The sequence below is a fragment of the Numenius arquata genome, chromosome 4 (assembly GCF_964106895.1).
Source record: "Numenius arquata chromosome 4, bNumArq3.hap1.1, whole genome shotgun sequence".
NCBI classification, from domain to species: domain Eukaryota; kingdom Metazoa; phylum Chordata; class Aves; order Charadriiformes; family Scolopacidae; genus Numenius; species Numenius arquata.
Window position 1 is genome coordinate 6,339,182 of NC_133579.1, and position 22,401 is coordinate 6,361,582.

Consider the following 22,401-nt stretch of genomic DNA (forward strand, 5'->3'; position numbering starts at 1 on the left):
GCACTTGTACATTTGAGCTGATGGTAAGGGCAGAGGTACTAGATAATGACTTGTATGGTATGTTTGAGTGTTAACTACTGGAAGTCTTGCCTCATCAAACAAGGTATCTCTGCATGCATTGAGAAAATGATTTTTAGAAAACCTGAAAAAGAATCTGCTAAAAAATGGGGAGGAAGAAGAAGAAAGAAAATGAAACGGCTGTAGGAACTTCCATAATTTTTAAAACGCAAAAGAATGCACCATATGATAGCTCTTCTTTCTAGTGTGCTCCTTCATTTCAAGATGAAGCTGAGACTGATGGTGATGTCCACAGGTTGATGTCCACTGCCAGAACTAGGTAGTGTAATAGGTAGTATGTTATCACAGAGGGAATTTAGTGCTACCTTATTTTTATGTAGTCTTGTGCTGGAGGGTTTATCGTACTTGCTAATGACCTTGAATAACTTCTTTCATATACTTTAAAAAAAAATACCATTTATTTCACCTTCTCCTTATAGTTATTAATGAGATTATTCAAAGCAGCACTTTCCTCAAAAGAAGCACTTTAGCTTCTTTGTTGATTTCTCATATATCTGGTATAAACCAGTGTATTTCTGGTCTTCCTCTGTCTCCAAATTCAGAATCCTATTTCTGAAACAGTCTTCCCATGTCCAAGCTATAGTTAAAACAAATAATGCTGTAGTGGTGCTTAAACAGATGGGTAAATATTTTTGTTTCTATGTTCTGGTGTTAAACTTGCGCAGGAGACAATAGTTTTAAGAAAAACTTGCAGTAAGAGGAGGCTGATTAATTAAACCACTTAGTATTGGAAGACAAAAGAGGGAAGGGCGATTACTCTGTATTGCTGTTTTCTAAGATAATGGTGTGTTTCTGATTTCGGTGGAAGAAAGGCTTGCTCCATGCGCCCAGGATAAGACCATCCACACGCTCTGTGAGAACATCTTCATGCATTTTGAGACGGGAAAACAGAGAAGACCGATCAGGGATTGAGAATACAGTGATGGAGAGGAGGGCTTGATCATTCAAAAAGCATAAGGCTATTTGTGTTAAGAGTTTTATTTGGCTGTCTTGAAGCAGTCTTGAAGCAAATCACCTCATTGTCCCTGATTATCAAGGCCATTTGTTTGTTTTCCAGAGTGGTTTGGGTATGTCCTAACTGGGCTCCTTTCAAAAGACACTGGTCCATTCCACTCCTTGCATGCATTAAATGGGCTCTAATCCGTGATGGGGTTGTAGAGGTTTGACCAGTTATCGGTCGTTTTGGGCAGCTTTAAACCTCCTGTGGTAGGGTCCGGTTCAGGCAGTTTCAGTAAATGTAACCTGCCAAAAAAAACCCCTCCTGGGCTTCATATGGAGTGGGTATAAAGACCTCAGCAGCAGCTGAGCTTTGATCTGCTCTACTTGTGCCCAATTGCCAAGGCAGATAGAGCCTAATGCCATTTATTGTGGTTTTCTTTTTTTAAAGTAACATCAGACTGGTGATGACTAATTGTCAGAGTGTCTTAACCTTGTCAAGTGTTTGGAGAGGGTAATGTTCTTAAATCTACCTCCGTGACAGTTTGCATTTTGGGTGGAACTTTGACAGACCTTTAGATAAGCTCTGCATTCATTAAGCAAGGTACCAAAAGGTCCGTTCTGAATGTTCTTGCCTATGGTTTTCCTCTGGCTAGTTTTTGGGGGCATGTAGAGGAGAGAGAGCAGAAGATACATGTTTGGAATGTAATGGTGCTGTAGGAACCCACAGCTAGTGCTGAGATCATGATTATAGCTTAAAAGCCAGCACAAATATTAGGAATCCTATTATAAAATTACAGAGAGCCCTGTCCCAGTTACTGAATCTTTTCCTTCATTCAGTAAATATCCGCTGTGGGATGTTTCCCCTTTTCCTGTGGATAGTGGGAAATTAATTGCTCGGTGCTAAAGTTGCTCCTTTGGTGATGTGTGTTAACTGGTCTATTTTGTGCACATACTGGAATTTGCAATGCGATCTGCAGTAATTATAGGAAGAGCAGAATCTTCGTGTAATTTTCCTTTCAATTATTCAGCTTCATCCTTTCAAACTCCTCGATGTCCCACACACTGTGTGTGCCTTTTTTCCCCTCTGTAGCTGCTTTTTTAATTTTTTTTTTCCCCAAAAAACTATTTGAGATTTCTCTGTATTTCTGGAAAGAAACATTTTTGTCAGCTTAAAATGCTTTAGTGACATGGTTTAGTGATGTGTTGTGTTGGGTTTTTTTTTTTTTATCAGAGTTAGGTTGATGGTTGGACTAGATAATCTTAAAGGTCCCTTCCAATCTAGGAAATTCTATGATTCTATGCCCAAAATTAAAACGCCTCACCAAGTCTATAGGACCACTTGGCTGCATCGTCGGTGCTCTTGGAGGAAGTTACTCTGCTGGATTTCAACCCTGGGGTGGGAAAGGGGTTGGTTATAGGCAAGTTCAACCCTTGGAGCAATAAAACAAAGCAAGGTACCGGTTCGGGCATGAGTGTGTGCGGCTGGAAAGGCAGGATGAGGGCTGGTTTGGTATTTAGTGGACAAAACAGAAGATTAGAGAACCGTGATTGGTTTCAATGATTGCGTGTATTAAAATGCATTCACTTTCTTTCATTCTTTATAGTAAGCTGCTAAAAGCAACCTTGAAATACGTTTTGAAGTTCAGTTGGTAGCGGTTCTCCAGGTGGCAGAAATAAAAGGAACTTGGGAATATCAGCGACGGTGAAATCTGCTGGAAACGGGCTCTTTTTAGCGTTTAAAGGCAGTGCTTTGATTTAGCTCCGGTGGTTTGAGTGCTGGAGCTCCATCCCGGAGTCTAACAAGCCTGGCTGTGTTAAGGAAAAACACGTAATCGTGTTTTTTTCATTTCCTTTAGCACTTCTGTAGGGTTTAAGCGAGGCTTTACTCCGTGTCGTCTCCTGCGGTTGGAAAACCCTCTCGGTTGAGCGGGGTGGGCGGTCCCTCCGGTGACGCCAGCTGCTGGTGGGGCGGCCGGACCCCGATCCTCCTACCGCCCCACCGACCGCCCCATCGCCGGTCTTACCGCCCCACCGACTGCCCGTCCCACCGATCGCCCGGCCGCTCCGGCTCCCGCACCGGTGGAGGCAGGGGTAAGGGAAAGGGGGCGGGGGGGGAGCGGGGGGACTATGCTTCACCCCTCTGGGGCAATCCAATGGGAATTGCGTTGATCTGGTGTCTAGCTGTGATCCTTATCAAATGGATTGCTTCTAAGGCAGGCCATTTTATTACCCTGTTTTGACTTAACTGGGTTTATAAGTAGCCCGAGAGAAAACAAGTCATTAAGAACTTCGCGAGTGCTCTTTTTTTTTTTTTTTTTTTCTTTCTTTTTAAATCTAATCTGGTTTGGAAACACATCACTCGTCGTTTTAGGTTATGTTTCTTAAGCGTTCATACACGATTTTTGTAGCTCTCGACTTTTGCCTGCCTTGAAGTGGGAAAGAGCGTGTTTGTAGCCGTGCCAGTGGGGAGCCGGGGAAAAGGCAGCCGAAATGGCATCTGAAGGCAGGGCTTCGCTTGCCTCCTTCGCTAACAGACCTTCGGGGTTATAGGGCTTTAAAGGCTTTGTGAAAATAAGGAAAACCAATTTTAAACACAGCGAGAATAATACAAATTAGCGTATTTTGCTTCCTGGGCGGGATATCCCTTTCTGTGGTGTTGATTTTGGGTTTTACGGGAGTGGAAATACCAGTTTTGTTTGCTTGGGTGAAATACCGGCTGCTTCCCTTAACTTTGTAGCCTTTCCATTTGACGTGCCTGCGTTGTGCCTGCAAAATGTGTGCTAAGGTTAGACAAAATTAGGAGTTCCTACTCTCTCATTCTAAAGAACATGAGTGTCCCTATAATGTATATTGTGGTAGTAAATATAGGTGGGATTGGTGCCTGGAGAGGAGACCAGGCTCTTTTCAGCACAGCTTGCTGCCTAACCTGGAATTAATTCCAAAAGGAGGAATAAATTTAAGTTTAGGATTGTGAAGAAGGGTCAGAATTGTTGGAGAGAATGAGAGAAACTGGAGGGGAAAAAAAAAAAATCAGAGCTCATGTGTTTTTATATACATATAATTACGCAATTTTAACATTTTTGTGCAATTAACAGGAGAATCCGAACAAACATGGATTTGAATTTGTTGTGAGAACAAGCTTTGCTGGGTATCCCTGCCTGTGCTCTTCAGTCATTGCCAATAACGCAGTTCTAAAGTTACTAAAAGCAAATCCCATCAGGCTGAGTTGCTAGCACTTGTGATAACTACTGTAACATCAGGAAAAAGACCGGGATGCCCCAATGGATGTTTGCTTGTGACTGAAGGTGGATTCTAAATGCCCAAGTTTTACAGCCGGTGTGCTTCGCTAGTGCATTATCTGCCTTTTACTGGTAAAATGTCAAATTGCTGGTTCTCTGAAACCTGACATAAAAAGCTGCTGAAGGGTTATTGTCTGTGGTTCAGTTTGGTCAAAGATTGTGTTAAGGTGGGGAAAAACAGGAATTGCAGGTAGCTGACATAATACAGGATAAATGATAATGCTGTTTATGGTTGTGTTTTAAAACGTGCCAACAGTTGTTTCTTTTAAAGAAATACATATTGTTTTTTTTTTTTAATTCATCCAATTATCCTATTTTGTTGTTGCTTTGGAGTCCTCCTGTCATTCTGATTTAGTTTCTAAGGGTACTACCCTGTGTGTTTCTGTCCTCACTTAAGTCACTTATGCTTTTTTTTTTTTCTATCCTTTTCTGACCAATTTTCACACTTTTGTTTTGTATATTGTTAAATTTTTAAGTTCTTACATTGATAAAACTTTGGGTGAATTTTAACGATGCCACATGATACACATCTAAGGTGTATAAGAGAAAGTACGTTACAGATGCTTGTTAGATATATTTATCACTAACATTGATAACTGTTATTCTGATAATTGTCATTGAAACAATAGTAGTTCAAACAATAAATTATATTCAAACAATATGAACAAAAGTTTATAAACGATTGCCATCTGTCTTGAGAGACGATCATGTGAAATAGCTTTATATGGAAGAAAATATTAAAATTGCCACATTCAGATATTTGAAGAGGGAGGCTGTTTCTTATTGCTGATTAGTATTGCCTTCTTGCAATTAACTACATTTTCTTATCACTGGTTTGATAAACCTTCAAAATACTGCTTTGAACTCCAGTGAAATATTTAGAAAATAGTAGTAGGACCATTTTGCAGTGGCTTGTGGAAACCTGTGGATCTTACATTAGCATGGATCTCTTAATTGAAATAATTCAAAGAATTATGACAAATGACAGTCTCACTTTTGAAATCCAATAGTAGTCAGAGAAATCTGGTCTAATTAGTTTGTCATTCTAGGGACTTCTTGTTGATAAACTGTCTTAGAATCTTCAGCAGTTTCCAAGGGGGTATACTTGAGGCAGCATAACCAGGAAATTGCAGTTGCCACGTTATAACAACTTCTCCAAACTTGTTCTCCATTTCTCTTTCAGAAAATAATAATCCTCTGATTGTTGGGCAATAACTTGGGTACAAAAGCCAAGCAGGTAAAAAAAAACCTGACTGATGCTGTCCTCGAGTCCTTCCCCAGCTCCTGAATAAACAACTGAGTCGCAAAACGAGGGCTCTGTGCTCCACCAAGAAGGTGAAGGTGGTTCTTTCTGGTGGGAGGTACTGAATTTTGGAGCCCAGCAGCTCTGCTGGGTTCTTTCTGCTGTTTTGGAATGGGACCAGCGGTTGTTTCGCTTGCCAGCCCAAAAGACAGCATGAAGTGGCCCAGCAGTAATGTTGGTGCTCTGCTCTGGACTGGAATGGAGAGTCCTTGTGATAAACTTGATCCATCAGTGGAAACTCTCTTCTGTTTGCCACAAACAGCAGCAGGTCCTGTGTGTCCAGGCGTTACAGGCATGTGCTGTGCTCCTCAGCATCACTGAAGCCATTTCCCTTTGAAGAGATATCTATGTGCTATTTTGGCATGTTGTTCCACTTGCGTGGCCTTTAATCATAGAATCATAGAATGGTTTGGGTTGGAAGGGACCTTAAAGACCATTGAGTTCCAACCCCCCTGCCATGGGCAGGGACACCTCCCACCAGACCAGGTTGCTCAAAGCCCCATCCAGCCTGGCCTTGAACACCTCCAGGGATGGGGCATCCACAGCTTCTCTGAGCAACCTGTTCCAGTGTCTCACCACCCTCACAGGAAAGAATTTCTAACTAATGTCTAATCTGAATCTTCCCTCTTTTGGTTTAAAACTGTTCCCCCTTGTTCTATCGCTTCACTCCCTGATGAAGAGTCCCTCCCCATCTCTCCTGTAGCCCCTTTAGGGACTGGTAGGGGCTCTAAGGTCTCCCTGGAGCCTTCTCTTCTCCAGGCTGAACAACCCCAACTCTCTTAGCTGGTCCTCACAGGAGAGGTGCTCCAGCCCTCTGATCCAGCCCTCTAATAACTTCGTATACTCTTGTGAAAAGATTGGCAGAAAGATCTAACTTAAATCCTTTTTGTGGAGTCCTTGTATCATCGCTGTTAAAGGATTAATGGAACTTCCATTCAAGTTTGAACTTCTTCCATTCAGATGTGACAAAAGAGAGGAGAAATAAAAGCTTTTCTTACTGTATTGCCCTTTGGAAGAATAAACGACAAATCTAATAAGGAACTGAAATTTCAGGTGTGCCTTTCAAAGTGGAAGTCTAGTGTAGACAATCCTTCCCACCCGTCTTTCTGATGTCTGCCTTCACTGGTGAAGGAAAACAGCCCACCCAGTTCAGATGGCCATGCTCTTGTCGGGAAAGGAGTGGAGTGATTAAGTGGATGTTGAATTGGATAGTCCCACCGGACCCAGTTGTCCTTGTGCTTGAAAAGGGAACCTTCCTAAACACGTTAGGGATATCTTCAGTTTGAGCACTGGTAATTCCAGCTGCCTGTTGGAATGATGCTTATTTGCTTGCAATTTGTACAGGGGGACGAGGAGTTCAAAGTGCTTTCCAGTTGTTACCAGGTACAAAGCTTCAGGGAGACCAAGGAGGTGGCAGAGGTCTAAAAATAAAATTTTACGCTAAGTGAGTTACCGCTATTAACAATAACGTGGTATTTTGAAATGCCAGAAGTCTTGCTCTTTCCGTGTGGGTTTTAGCCAAGGTTTCTGTAGGCTGATACGGTGTACGCTGCAGCCATCTCGGCTGGGTAAGGAAGGTATGTTCTTATGGTAAGTGTAGTCTTGATGTCTTGGTGTGGGCTACAGAGTGGGCTTTTGATTAGCAGTGAGGGAGGGGGCGTTTTTGGCTGTCACCGAGGGCAGAATCCTGGTGATTAAATTATTTGAACTGCTGTGTGCTTTACAAGAACTTTAGTTTTTCAAGATGTATTTGCCTTTCCGCTTGCAAATTTGCTGCATGTGACTGTTGACATCTCAGTAGAAGCTGATGCATTAAATCTGGTCTTTCTTTTTGCCTGGTTTAAAAAGTGGAATCTGGGCAGAGTATCTTGAAGAACCACAGGTGGGGTGGATTAAATTGCTTCTCTTTTGCCTTTTTTCTTGCATTTTTCTAGAGTAGTGCAGGGGGTAGTATAACTAATATGCAGACAGTATTATTTGAAGTGGGAAAAGAGGTAATAGACCTCAACCTGCAGTCCATAGTCTGGTACCTATTCAGAGTGTGAGCTGACACACAGCAATCCATGGCTATTATTTAATTTACCTACTTATCACAAGTTGCTAGAAACCTCTGTACTATTAGCTCCCTCATCTGTCTCTTCCCACCACAGTGCTCCTCACTGTCCGTACCTCGCTTCTTAGCCTGGTCTAAAGGTACGAGGTCTCACCACTTATCACCCACCCTGTGTCTGTCCCTTGGTGGAACTTGCTAATGAGTGTTTTCCTCTTATCTATCATATTTGACAAATTTCAGTGAATGAAGTATACTTAGGACCTCTGTCTTTTCAGCAAAACTAGCTGAAATTGTCCTACTACTTTTGAAGTATTATTAGTAAGGTTTACACAATAAACTGTCTCTCTTTCCTTAGGAAACCAAACTTTGAAAGGTAAATTTTAAAAGTATTTGATTGCTCAAAGATTCCTACGAGATCAGCACTGGTGAGGCCACACCTGGAGTATTGTGTCCAGTTTTGGGCACCTCAATACAAGAGAGAGATCGAGGTGCTGGAGCGGATACAGAGGAGGGCAACGAAGCTGGTGAAGGGCCTGGAGCATAAGTCGTATGAAGAACGATTGAGGGAGCTGGGACTGTTTAGTTTGAGGAAGAGGAGGCTGAGGGGTGATCTCATCACTCTCTGTAACTACTTGAAAGGACACTGTAGAGAGGTTGGTGCTGGTCTCATAAACAAATAGCGATAGAACAAGAGGGAATGGATTCAAGCTGCAACAGGGTAGGTTTAGACTAGACATTAGGAAGAAGTCCTTCACAGTAAGAGTGATCAGACACTGGAACAGGCTGCCCAGGGAGGTGGTTGAGTCACCATCCTTGGATGTGTTTAAGAGTCGCTTGGATGTGGTGTTGGGGGATATGGTGTAGGGAAGAACTTTGTAGAGTAGGGTGGATGGTTGGACTCGATGATCCCAAGGGTCTTTTCCAACCTAGATGATTCTATGAGATCTTTCAGAGTCCTTGCAGAATGAAGTCACTTGGTTTATGTTTTTAAAAATATACTTTGTGTTTGATATCATACTTGGATGTACTGTATCTAGCAAATAATGTTTTAGATTTTAGAGAGCAAGTAATATTTTTAGAATCAATATATCATAAGGAATTTTTTTTCCAGTAGATCTTTGCGTATTGTTTTCCTTCTCGGAGACTATGGGCCAGCAATGTGCCCTTGTGGCCAAGAAGGCCAATGGCATCCTGGGGTGCATCAGGAAGAGTGTGACCAGCAGGTCGAGGGAGGTCATCCTCCCCCTCTGCTCTGCCCTGGTGAGGCCCCATCTGGAGCACTGTGTCCAGTTCTGGGCTCCCCAGTTCAAGAAGGACAGGGAACTGCTGGAGAGGGCACAGCAGAGGGCTATGAAGATGATGAGGGGCCTGGAGCATCTCTCTGATGAGGAAAGGCTGAGGGACTTGGGTCTTTTTAATCTGGAGAAGGCTGAGGGGGGATCTGATCAATGCCTATAAATACTTAAAGGGTGGGTGTCAGGAGGATGGGGCCAGTCTTTTTTCAGTGGTGCCCAGGGACAGGACAAGAGGAAATAGGCACAAACTTGAACATAAGAAGTTCCATCTAAACATGAGGAGGAACTTCTTTCCTGGGAGGGTGGCAGAGCCCTGGAAGAGGCTGCCCAGAGAGGTGGTGGAGTCTCCTTCTCTGGAGACATTCCAAACCCACCTGGACACATTCCTGTGCAACCTGCTCTAGGTGGACCTGCTTTGGCAGGGAGGTTGGGCTAGATGATCTCCAGAGGTCCCTTCCAACCCCAGATCATTCTGCAATTCTGTGACTAATGCTCCATTTGGGCATGGTTCTTCCAGCTGTGTGTTTGCTGAGCTTTCTCTAGTATTAGATTACAGAACTGTACTGGACACGTCCAGAAATCTGTGAGAGACAGGTGCAAATTGCAAGACAGCGCTAAACTATATCACTGATGTTCCAGGCCACTGAAAATAGAGTCAGCTGAGGTTTGCTGAAATTCTAAGGTAAAGAAATTTGAAAATGTTAGCGGAAAATCAGCATCATTTTCTAGCTGAGGAGGTGCATCTCTGCCTTTTTCATCGGGGCAGGCACGTCGCTGTGATAAACTCTGTACAAACAGATTTCAAGGAAAGGATTATTTGCATGGTTTATGATCTTCCAAGAAAATACAGAACAAAAGCTAATTCAGTGTAAAAATGCTGCACAGGGAGTTCTTCCTTGTAGTCTTTAAAAAACAGTTACTATAGTTGGACCCAATTTGATGCTAGATCTTTGGTAATTTCTGTAATTAAATATTAAGTGGGAGGTGTCCCTGCCCATGGCAGGGGGGTTGGAACTCGATGGTCTTGAAGGTCCCTTCCAACCCAAACCATTCTATGAAGTTTACCCTTGGAAAAACTTTCCTGATTTCAAGTGTAAGGTTTTTTTTCTTGTTTTAACATGAAAAATATCGAAACAATTAAGTGTAACTTCTGTGTTTGGAGTCAACACAACAGTTGTATAAATCATGCTGATAGAGGTTATTTACTCTCTAGTCTGTCTTTGTGTGTGTTCAGTTTGCTCTGTAGATAAATGCTTATAAGCAGTTTTTTTTCTCCCCTTCCAAGTAATTAGTTTCTTTATCTCTTAATTTTTCTTTTAGAATTCTTCTCAATACCCAACATCTATTTTGCTTTCCTGTTTCCTAACGGGATTTGGTTTCCCGTCTTACGAACCTGTGCATTTTCAGGCTGTTGGCGTGTCCCTGGTGTAGGGTTGTTCCTGCTACACAGGGGGGAAAAATGGGTGACTGGGTTCACCTCCAGGCTGGCTTTGAGCTGAAGTTCTCAAAGGGGTGCGATGACCCTTTGTGTCACCCAGGACTTCTGTGACCTTTCCACGACCACTGTACTTCTTATTTACACTGAGGACAGAGGAGTTTTTAATGCACACACACAAAAATTCTTATTTCTTTGTAGAAAAAATGTTGTGAACTGGCAAAATTGAAGTCTTATTGTAAAGGTGTTCCTCTGATCCTAGGGTTAAGAAATAGTATTAATGAAAGACTGTATCAGGAACAGTGGTGGCGAGTAGAACTCAGGAGGTGATCGTCTCCCTGCACTGGGCACTGGTGAGGCCCCACCTCGAGTGCTGTGTCCACTTTTGGGCCCCTCACCACAAAAAAGACATTGAGGAGCTGGAGCGGGTCCAGAGAAGGGCAACGGAGCTGGTGAGGGGTCTGGAGAGCAAGCCTTGTGAGGAGCGGCTGAGGGAGCTGGGGGTGTTCAGCCTGGAGAAAAGGAGGCTGAGGGGAGACCTTCTCACTCTCTACAACTCCCTGAAAGGAGGGTGTAGAGAGGTGGGGGTCGGTCTCTTCTCCCAAGGAACAGGCAATGGGACAAGAGGAGATAGCCTCAAGTTGCGCCGGAGGAGGTTCAGATTGGATATTAGGAACAATTTTTATGCGGAAAGGGTTATCAAACATTGGAACAGGCTGCCCAGGGAAGTGGTTGAGGCACCATCCCTGGAGGTATTTAAAAGCCGGGTTGACATAGTGCTTAGAGATATGGTTTAGTGATTTATTTTTTTTTTTAATCAGAGTTAGGTTGATGGTTGGACTCTGATCTTAAATGTCCCTTCCAACCCAGGCAATTCTATGATTCTACGATTGTAAGTGGTGGAAGATGTTGAGAGTACGGTAAAGGCTAAGCGTGAGGTTGAGCGCTCGGTTGTGCCCAGCTTTGAAGACTAGATGGTGCCAGTGTTGTGTAACTATGAGAAGGTTCCTCCAGTTTTTAGCTGTTAGAGCACCAGTTCACCACATTTTGGGGAGACTTCCTGGGTTATAACTATTTTCACATTAACAAAATATGTATGGAATATACACATTCTGTGTAGGTAAGAAATACGGCCTATATTGGAGCATCTCGATGTCATGCATGGGTAGTTTGATGACTCTTTTAGACTTTTATCATCAAATGTGCAATACCACTTGCTTGTTTTCTTTAAAATACCTTAATGTGTTACATTCTGCTTCGGTGGTACCTTGATTTGCCCACAGAAAGTACTGGGTGGCATGAAAATAGCGTGTGGCCAGCAAGCCCTGCTCTTGCAGGATATAGGTTGAATTCCTAGGACTGCAGCAGTGGTGTCATTTGAGTTCTCTTACTTCTTTTAAAACTACTTTTAGCTTTGACATATGGAAATACCCCATATGTAAAAGTAAACAAACAAATAAACCAGGAACTGCAAGTATTTCTTTTAAGTATTACATTTTTGAAGGCTATGAGGGGCATGTTTCTTTGGGTCTGCTTAATGTCGTTTTGTGTCTTGTTTTATTGTGAGAAATGATAGAGGAGCATCTGGAAAGAAATATAGGGGGATATTTTTTTCCACACTCTGGTCCTGTTTTTCATAATCTCTTCACTACCAGTTCCTGTCCTTCCTTTGTCCCCTCCTAAAACAAAATCAGCATACATATATTTTTTTTGAATGATGCATGTTCAGATTTCCAAAATTAATTTTAAGCATTAAATTGGAAATGGGCAATCGATACTTTATTTTTATTTCAATTTAGAAATTATTCAGTTGTAACTTGCATAAAATTAATAAAACCTTTCTTTTATTTTTTCTACAGCGACGTGGAGCAATTTCCTATGACAGCTCTGATCAGACTGCGTTGTACATTCGTATGCTAGGTAAGCATACCAGTTTCTATATTGCAAAGTTCTAACGTTTACGATTGATTTAAAATTATTATTTTTTTTATATTTGAGTGTTGAATTCTTAAACTTACCATTCCCTTTCTCCTGGATAATACTCTGGTTTGATTCTTCAGAAGAGTTTGGGTTCTTTTCTGTTGACTTGGGCTTTTTGGCTGTCTGCCATTTTTTCTTTTTTATTCCTGAGTTAATCATTGTGTTGGAATTTTTCCTCCTATGTTAAAAAAAAAAAGTCTTATAATTAACGTAACATATTTGGTGGAAGTGAAGTTTTTCAAGTGACTCATTATTGATATTTATTTCTGTGATGGCATTTATCACCTCTGCATGGTGTCCTTCTGGTTAAAACTGTAACTTAGAGAACATTTGCGTGAGAGTTACCACACGCTTTTAAAAACTTCAGTACTGAGGCTATGAAATGTTCAAGGTGTTCTTAAAATAATGATATGATTTTTAAAGAACACTTTTTTAGTAGATGACTTGAAAAGGGAGAGGATGCATGACAGGGCCAGCAGTTTAGTCAACTTACTGAAGAATGTTTTCCCGAGTAGTGACTAGATGAAGGGTAAAACACAGAATCACAGAATGCTGTGGGGTTGGAAGGGACCTATGGAGATCATCTAGCCCAACCCCCTGCCAGAGCAGGTCCACCTAGAGCAGGTTGCACAGGAACGTGTCCAGGTGGGTTTGGAACGTCTCCAGAGAAGGAGACTCCACCACCTCCCTGGGAAGCCTGTTCCAGGGCTCTGCCACCCTCACAGCAAAGAAGTTCCTCCTCATGTTTAGGTGGAACTTCTAAAGTTCAAGTTTGTGCCTATTTCCTCTTGTCCTGTCCCTGGGCACCACTGAAAAGAGACTGGCCCCATCCTCCTGACACCCACCATTTAAGTATTTATAGGCGTTGATCAGATCCCCCCTCAGTCTTCTGCAGACTAAAAAGATCCAAGTCCCTCAGCCTTTCCTCATCAGAGAGATGTTCCAGGCCCCTCATCATCTTTGTAGTCCTAAAGTAAAGCTGAATTAAAGTGAAAGAACAGTACTGGGATGGGCAAAGCATCTGGGGGGGACCCTCTGTCATAGTGGGTGGATGGAAGTGGGAGGTGTCCCTGCCCATGGTTCCAAGGTTGGAACTCGATGATCTTTACGGTCCTTTCCAACGCTAACCATTCTGTGAAGGAGGAGTTGAAGTCAGTGGTTGGGAGCAGAAAGATGCAAAGCTCTTGCAGCTCTGGCTGCTGGGTTCGGTACTTCCCACAGCTCTTCTGGAGGGGCAGATGGCCTGGGGACTGTGGATATACTCTGCTTCACTGCAAAATTATGCCACTTAATATAAGCCATCTTGAGCTTTGATTTTGTGTTGCAGTGGGCTCTGAATGCTTGCGTGATGTCTCACACGGCTCGATGAACATCAACAGCTAGTGATGATAAATTCTTCACCGGCTCCAGCTAAATGAGCCAGAACATGTCTTTTTATGCCCCGAGTCTTTTCAATTTAGTTGTATATTGTGCGTATTAAAGTCCCCAGAAATTCATAACTGTGTTGTCTATGACTTTGAAGTTGTAAGCTATATGCATGTGTATATATATGAATTTATAGTCGTAGCCTACATATGTAGGCATACGCATGTGTAGGTATATATAAATCCAATTTTGACTTAGCATCTTCTCATTTTTATTTTTCAATTACTTTAATTTTTTTTAAGTTTGAAGTCGTTAATTCTATAGCGCTGACTGTCTACTGAAGGATTTTTGATAAGAGAAGGTAATTACTTTCCAGATTTGTTAAGAGGGGAGGATGGAAGATGCTGGTTTCTAAATGCTTATTGAAAAAGCTGCTGGGTTGTTTTTGTTGTTGTTGGAAATAGTTTTATTTAATTTTCAAAAGTTAAAATAACTTTTTCACTTTCAATTAGCCTTCTTGCAGGATGAACACTAGAATTCTTCAAAATGTGATTTTTCTGCTCTAGTCCTAAGAATAAGAAAGTAAATTCAGGCCTGATGTAGCTTTGTTTCCTTGATTTTGTGAATTATTTTTTTTAAACTAAATTTATTTTGTGATGTAATGAAAAAATACGGTTATTTTTTTTCTGCTTCAGAATCCTAAAAGCCGAGTACTTTTAATTCCACAAAAGGGAGTATGTATTATGGAATAATATGTCTTAGTGGCTTTTAAAAATGCACTGATAGGCTTGAATTAAAGGTACCGTAAATATATGTCTGTGAGTTTATCTTTTTAAAATTAACCTGCTAGTGATAGAAACTCGGCTTGTAAGAAAAAAAGGTCTTAATTTTGGGGGAGAATAGTCTCATTTCTTTTGCTACTTCGGAAGTTTAACTGTACCGTGAAGTAGTTGGGCCCATCATTTCTGCGGAAGGGTTTGTGATGATGCTCGAGTAAATCCGGAGGAAAGCAAAGCGCTTGGGCTTCCTCTCGCTCTGAGGATATACACCTGAACTGAGGGCAACGTCCCGTTGGTTTTGAAATCTTTCTTTGACTTAACGCTCGCGGGCAGAACTGGAATATATCCAGAACATGATGTTAAGGAAATTAAATCTTCACTTCTTCTCTCATTGGAATTAATTATTAGTTTATTGGTGCTCGCTCTGGATAGCGGAGCTCCTGCTGGCGTGTGCGTTGTGTTGGGTGATGCCGGCTCTTCACCGGCACCGAGGTTTTTAAAGGATTGACCCTCTGGAGGGAGGAGGGTACCAAAAAAAAAAAACAAAACGAACCAAACAAAAAATTGCTCATTGGAGGTTTGACTCAGTGTGCTAAATTTGTATTATTTTCTCACTTGGAGATGACTTTCCCCCCCCCCCCCCCCAACTGTTATATACACTCTACTGTACAATTTAGCAACTATTTACCGATTTATTACTCTTGTGTTCGTAAATGGACTATAAAAAAGACCAGCCTGAAAGCTGAACAGTTGGAAGCATCGGTGTGTAGAAACATTCTTACCGGAGTAGATTCAAGAATGAATACATTCAATTAGAATTTTTTTGCAAGAAATGTGGAAATATTGCATTTCCCATATGGTATTGTGAGGGTTTTGTGTTTTTTTTATTTATCAGAGTAAGCTGCAAGGAATCCTCAGCTGTAAATTAGTGGGAAGTTAGGCACAGTCGTGAGAGGTTTTGCCTTTAAATTGGTGGGTTATTATTCCAAACAGACTATATCTACTAATAAAATGTACCTCAATAAGGTGTTTTAAAATTTTAGCAGATCAAAAATACAAAGCTAAAGGGTATCTAGGACACCTCCCTCTGCCTCCGTTCGGTTGTGCTGGCCCGATAGTTGTTTCCTTTAATGTTTTCAGGCTGTTCGAATGAGAATCCAATCAAAATTCATTTGCAACGAGTAAATAGAAATTCCTGTGGTACAGAAGTGTTTCCAGGTTCAATTTAAAAGATCAGATTTTAGGGGGTACGCAAAATAACTAACTCTTTGCTCTCTTCATCAGCGTGTATATAAACAAACAGCGTTGACTCTACTGACTCATCTGTCATACCCCATTCCCAAAATATACACTAAAGCCACTCCCGAGTGGCTTATTTACTATTTTAAAATACAGATACAGATGCAGCATTGTGGAATTTTTCTTTTAAGACCTTAGAAGGGCTAATATATATCTGCATCACCTCAGTCAGCCGCTTCTCTTGGCAGCTACGAGGAATTTCTTCTCAAAATTTCTTGTAAGTGCTTCTGTGTAATCTTGATACCTTCTTGTTTTTTTTTTTTTTTTTTTTTCCCCCTCTTTGCTTTTCTGGTTTCTTTTTTTTCCTCGCTGTTTTATATTGCCTGAGAGTTTTGCTGCCGTGCATGGGGTGGAAAGAGCGGGGCATCGGCTGCTTGTGTGGGTGAGCGGGCACCTCTCAGCTACACGTGGAGTATTTTACCCCCCTTTAGAAGTCGTCTTCACTTCAAATGGGAAACGGCGGAGCTGCTGTGTAATGCAGGTGCACGCTATTCTCCCGCAGCAGTTGTGTTGTGTTCCTTTTCCCTTAATTCCGACCTATTCGGCTGACCTGTCGTCTGTTTTTCCGACGAATACAGTAGGAACTTTAATCTCTGAAGCTAGTAATTTTTTTTATTTTTTTTTTTTTTTTCTGGAAACCCTGCTCTTTGCAACTTCGTGGCTGGGGTGGTTTACCTTGAGGTTGGGTGGCTGTCGGAAGTTCTACTCCCAGCTGTCCTCTGCCATCTCTGGGATCTCTGCCCCAGCTCCCCCAAAGCAGCTGCTGCTGCAGGGGGGGTATTAGGGTAGCACGAAGTACGTGCTGGGGTGACCCTGATGCCCAGGGATGTCAGCTGCGGCATTTCAGCTGCCCCGTAAGTATCGGAGCAGGAATCTGAGAGAGGGGTGGGAACTATGACTCAAGGTAAGTTTTGCTACAGCCCCGATGCGTTTTCTGTTCTAGCCGCAAACCTCCCTCTTACATTCCTTCTTCCACTATTTATTCGGTTCGCAGTTGAGTTTCTGCCCGTACGGCCTTTGTCTTAAAAATGCAAGCAATCCTGGTCACGTAGAACTAGTCTAGAAAAGATTCTAGTCAAATACTTAGGCAACGCATATTTTGTCCTATTTGTGCACAAAATCAGAATTTGAAAGGCAGGCTTCACGTGTTTTTCAATCTTTCTCTTGCTGCTTTGGAGTCGCAGAAACTCTCAAAGTGCCGGGGGGGAAAAAAAAAAAATTGTTCCTGGAAGTCCACTGTCATTAAGACGCTGGACTTAAATGTGTTCCCCTAAGGAAACAGGAGTCTTTTCAGAGTCGTTAAAGAAGAGACACCTAAGATGAAAATTTTCAGCTTGCTACCACTTCGGTCCATCCCCGTTCCCCCACCCCGCCCAGGGAAATTCACCTACAAGCAAATGGTGTGATCTCATGGTTTCAAAAGATTTTCTAACCACTTTGATTTTATTTTTTTTTTTTTAAAGATCTAAATAAACAAAACCTATTCATAAGTTCATTTGTTTTAGGTATTGAATTTTAATTATCTGTCAGCTACCATAATGATTGTCTCTGAGGCTGGGCTTCTGTTGCTGTTTGAAGGAATTGCGTAACAGTGTCCTTTTGTCTTAGAAAAATAATATTAAATCCGAGTTGTCTTTTGCCTTTACCTATGATTATAAACATACCTCTTCCTTAAAATTAAATTCTGTGTAATTTCAGAGCCATAGAATTGCAAAAAAAATTGTGCAGGGCTTCCCAAGCAAATCGATGGGAATATGTTACCTTGTGTGTAAGCACAATGAAGTGGGGGCGTTTGGGATCTATTGATCTTTGCAGGTCAGATAAACTGAACAGTGAATGCGGAACGATGGACCAGTAGTTCTGGATGTTTTGGGACTAACTCTACACGTGCAGTAGAGATTAGTCTCACTGTGCTAATAAATAGCACATCATTTCATAACCTGCTAACGTGCAGCCAGTTTGATGCCGTTCCTTTTCGTGCTTCCGTACACATGGAAAACTCAAATGGATGTGTGGTATCTTCACGTTCCACTTGTACCAATTTTCCCAAGCACGTTTGTTGGCTGAAATCTTGAAAAATGCTGTAGTTTTATACAACAACAATGGAGCTCTTCTGCCTCCTTTTTGGTCCAGTAGGAATCTCTACTACTTTGACTGTGATAAATTCCAGTCCTGTAGAAGTGATGTCTCCAATAAATAAATCCAGATGAATGAATCTAAATGTATTCTAAAAACATTCATCCACTGTTGAGATCTTGACTCTTAAAATACCCTCTGCTCCTACCCGGATCAAGGAGAGAGAATTTTAACAACTATTTAATGAAAATATTTTGCTTTCTTTTCTGAGAATTTCTCATTCCATATGTGTACAAGTAAATACCCTCATTTTACTTTTATTGTATTAAATCACCTTTTTAATAGTTTGCCATGTGCATTTTTAGTATATAATTTCTTCTTTTGGCTAACCATTCCTGTGAATATACATTTTAATAATTACTGTTGAAAGCAATGTAGTTGCAGTTCTGCATTTCAGTTGGAGACAGTTTTTCTTATTTTCCTACTCAGAATCCACACCATTGGGGGCATTTCAAGGATAACAGGGATACTGTTACTCTATCTATGCTGTTAGACTAAGTACTAGTAAATAAAAAAGAAGCAGAGAGAGATTTTCTGGATAACATTTATCAAATGAACCTGCCTGTTCTGTTATTTGCAGAATTCCATGTTAGTCTTCAGGTATTTTTCTGTGAACTTTTCCTGTTCTTGACACTTTGAATAAATAAATTGTTCACCAAAACCGAGTTGCACACTGACTGAAACTATGGGGTAATTCACATTATGGTTGGTAAATTTTGAAAGTTAAGACTGCCTGGAAAAGTAAATATAATTAACAAAAGTTATATCACCTTTTCTGTAAAAAAAAAAAAAAAAAAAAAACAAACAAAAAACAAAAACTCAACTAAGACAACTTTTAGTTTTCTTTTAATTCAGCTGGTGAACTCATTCACACAGCTGTAGCTATGACTGATTTCCCAGATAAATGTGAGTGAAAGGTAACTAAAGTTGCATTTTCCTCCGTGTAAACTGGTGGTGGTTTCATACACAGCTACTAATGTCTTCTTTTTTTCCCAAAACTTTCCTCCCTTTTTCCTCTTTATTTGCTTCCTTTGTAAATGAAATTCACCAGTTGCTTGTGCCTTAACAGAAGAATTCTACAATTTGCTGCCTCTGTATTGCCTGGGGCAAGACAAGCCTCTTGCTCTCTGCTCAGATGAATGAAACCTTTCTAAGTAATATATTGTAAGTGGTCTGAAAAATAATATTTCCAGGTAGTGATCGGGTTACTTTCCTTTGCAGCTCTGTTAAGGTTTTCAGTTTCAAAAAACCAGGAGGAGTAATAACTGAAAACCACATGTATTAGGTGTGTTTTTACTGATAATGTCAACTTGAGACTCAATATTTGGGGACCTCTGGGTCTGCTTATCTTTTTGTGGTCCTTCCAGTGTGCCTCCCAAGATAAGATTCATGTGAATTGTGTTACTACAGATATGTCAGTGTTTATAGATACGGATCTCCAGAAAGATACCTATTAAATATTAAAAGTACATTACTGAAGTTTTAGTCAGTATCTTTAGCTATTTTCTGACTTACGTTGACTGCTTCAGCATTACAAATTAGCAGGTTGGAGAAGAAAAGAGAAGAGCATTCTCAGGGTGTTAGGGTATTATCAGTTGCTGGAACCTAAATAGCTATATTTTTATTTTGTTCTTATAAAATCAGTCTTAGTTCTTTGTGTTAAATACTTAGTTTGGATTTATACAAAAACTCACTGTGTTTGAGAACAGGAGAATACTGCACTTGAAGTATTTTCACAATTAGAAACCAGAACATTTTCATGTCTTGAATTTCACTTTTTTTTTTTTTTTAGGATTTTAGGAGGGAAACAGTATTGCGTTTGATCCTCAAAGGTTTGCCCAAATTTGTAATTGCTAAAGAATTTTAAGTGAAAGCTTTTAATGCAGGTGAACTACTTACATTAATGCATACAATTACCTAACAAAAGAATACTGATCAGCTTTCAGTTGGTAAAATGCATAAGTAGACATCAACTAGCATGCGAAAAGATTCAGGTTGAAGCTAATTGCAGTGCGAAATAGTTTTGATAAAATTTTAATACTGAGTTTTGGTATTTTAATAGGCTCTTGTGTAATATTCAAACAGCTGAGCACAAGTAAGTAAATGCTAGTGGGAAAGTATCTCTTAAAACCATCTTGTAACTAGCTTATTTGCTAAAAGCTGCCATTTCTAGAAGCTGAATCTTTTTTGTACTGTACAAAATGTTATCGTTTTTATGTGTGTTACTGAGGAACAAATCAACCTTTAATGTTGTTGTTTCCTGTCATATTAAGGTGCATTTTTTTACCATACTGGTGTAGCAAGCTGTTCCCAATTTCATCTGAATGCTTATCACATGCTTCTGGCAACGTCTGCTTAGGCAGGAGAGATTTTGACAAGAAAGCATGCGATTGCATGTTTAACAAGTCTTCAAACTTTGTTTTGAATTTCACCTTTAAAAAGAAAAAAAAAAAAAAAAAGCATTGAAATAGGCCTCTTGTTTGAATAACCCTCCTCCTTTAAGTACGTGAATCTTTACCCCTCCAGGCTGTGTTCATTTGCATTTTTATCTCTGCCACTCTTCCACACTTTTATTTCACTCTTGACCCTGTTTCTAGGAGATGTGCGAGTAAGAAGTCGGGCAGGATTTGAAACAGAGAGAAGAGGTTCTCATCCATACATTGATTTCCGTATTTTTCACTGTAAGTATTTAAAAGCAGATAAATGACAAATAAACAAAGGCTTCCATTAATTTTAACTGCCGAGCCTCTAAAAATAAAGTTAGCAGCTTCTATAGTAAGACCACTTTTTATACTTCTTAGGAAAAATCTGTCATGCTACTTCACTACCAAAAATAAAAGAAGAAAATCTCACTGCTAGGTTGGTTGTTTGTTTTTTTTTTGTTTTTGTTTTTTTTCTTTAAATATAGTTTAAACTAATTGAATTTAGACCTGAATCCTTAGGGAAATGAAGACTGTCTTTTATACAGCTGCTGATGTGTGTGCTGAGGTCTTGCTTGGCAGACACAGTTAGTTGAGAAGAACACTTTCCTGTGGTGAGAAGACACATCCTGGTCCAGGACGATGTTTGAAGAGAATGACAGTAGATGCCAATATTCCTGACCTCATCATAATCAATTAACATTACATATACTCAAACATGTAGCTAGGACTTAAATTTCTTGGACAAATCCTAAATGAAGATTAAAGTGATATAAGAAAACAGCATACTAAATTTTTTTTGATTATGTGTTTTAGGAAACATTTTTTCTTAGAAATGTTACAAGAAGAATATTTTTGGATAATTTTACTTTTTTTTTTTTCCTCTACATCTATATTGTTATAACAAAATATGTCAGTCGCTGTTGTAATATAAAAGCTTTAATAACCACTATACCAATATGCAGCAAAAGTGCAGGGGATTTAAATCTTAATTAAATTATGCCAATAATATTAATGTATTAAGTGTCATAAAGTATCTCTACCAACATTGTAGCAGCGCAATTCCAAGTATTCTGAATGCAGTGGAGAGATTTAGAAAAACTATTTCGTGGTAACAAGTGTGGTTGTTGTAAATACCTTATTAATAAAAACGAGTGGCAGAAACTGTGCTAATTAATACTCTGATCTTAACTGAAGTTACTCTTTTTAAAAATAGATCACTACTTAAATTTAAAACTCTTGGTTTCATTCAAATGTTAGTGTCATAGGTGAGAAAACAAAGTTTGAAGAGTGTGCTATATTGATTTTTTTTTTTTTTTCAATAAAGAGGATAAGAATTCTGTCTCAAGTCCTGATAATTCTATTGGGTATAATAAAAATTCTCTGTAGAAACAGCATGCGATTTATGAATTACATAACTATGTCTGTGTGTGCGTGTATGTATATATATATTTGTGGCATTTCATGCTGGTATGGGCAAATACTAACAGAATTATTAAAAGAACTACCTGTTAAATGATAGTCATGTATGATGTTATTGCTGTTGTCAAATTAACTGTATTTTCTGTGGCACTCACCATCTTGGTTCTTTCCATCCTGATGATTGTGCATCAGGCAGATCGTGACTAATCAGGAAAAGGATTTTCACACCCTTTCTTCTTGCCCCTACTTGTTCAGGCGCAGGCACCAACTTTTAGCAACATCAACTGTGGTGTCTGATGACAGCAAAGAATGTTGCTAGGAGGCCCGAAAAATTCTTTGGCTGTATCTTCCCTCTGGAGTCAGCTGCTGTGGCAGTTTTCAGAGTTGGCATATTATATTCAGATTATATTTATTTTTTTTTTTTGCACTTCAGGACTGCAGCCCATTGCAGTGTTGCTCTGATTTAAGACTCCTACTGCTTTGTGGAGTTTCTTTCTTTCAAAGCCAGTAAGGAATTCTGCCCCATCTCTCACCATATCACTAGATTATCTATTAATTTACATAAATTGGTTTTTTTTTTTTAAAATCAATAAAATGC

General features: G+C 40.2%; 1 protein-coding gene across 2 annotated transcripts in view; it reads left to right on the top strand.

Annotated features, from left to right (window-relative positions):
- The window catches only part of PDE7A (phosphodiesterase 7A), an 86,922-nt gene that overhangs the window by 33,680 nt on the left and 30,841 nt on the right, over window positions 1–22,401 (top strand). Inside the window, exons 1-3 of one of the 2 annotated variants that reach the window (XM_074146924.1) lie at window positions 3,171–3,230; window positions 12,262–12,322; window positions 20,559–20,642. In XM_074146924.1, coding sequence (XP_074003025.1) covers window positions 3,171–3,230; window positions 12,262–12,322; window positions 20,559–20,642 — 205 coding nt within the window. Of the gene's footprint in view, window positions 1–3,170; window positions 3,231–12,261; window positions 12,323–20,558; window positions 20,643–22,401 lie in introns of those variants that run through there. The other variant, XM_074146923.1, reaches the window with a different exon arrangement.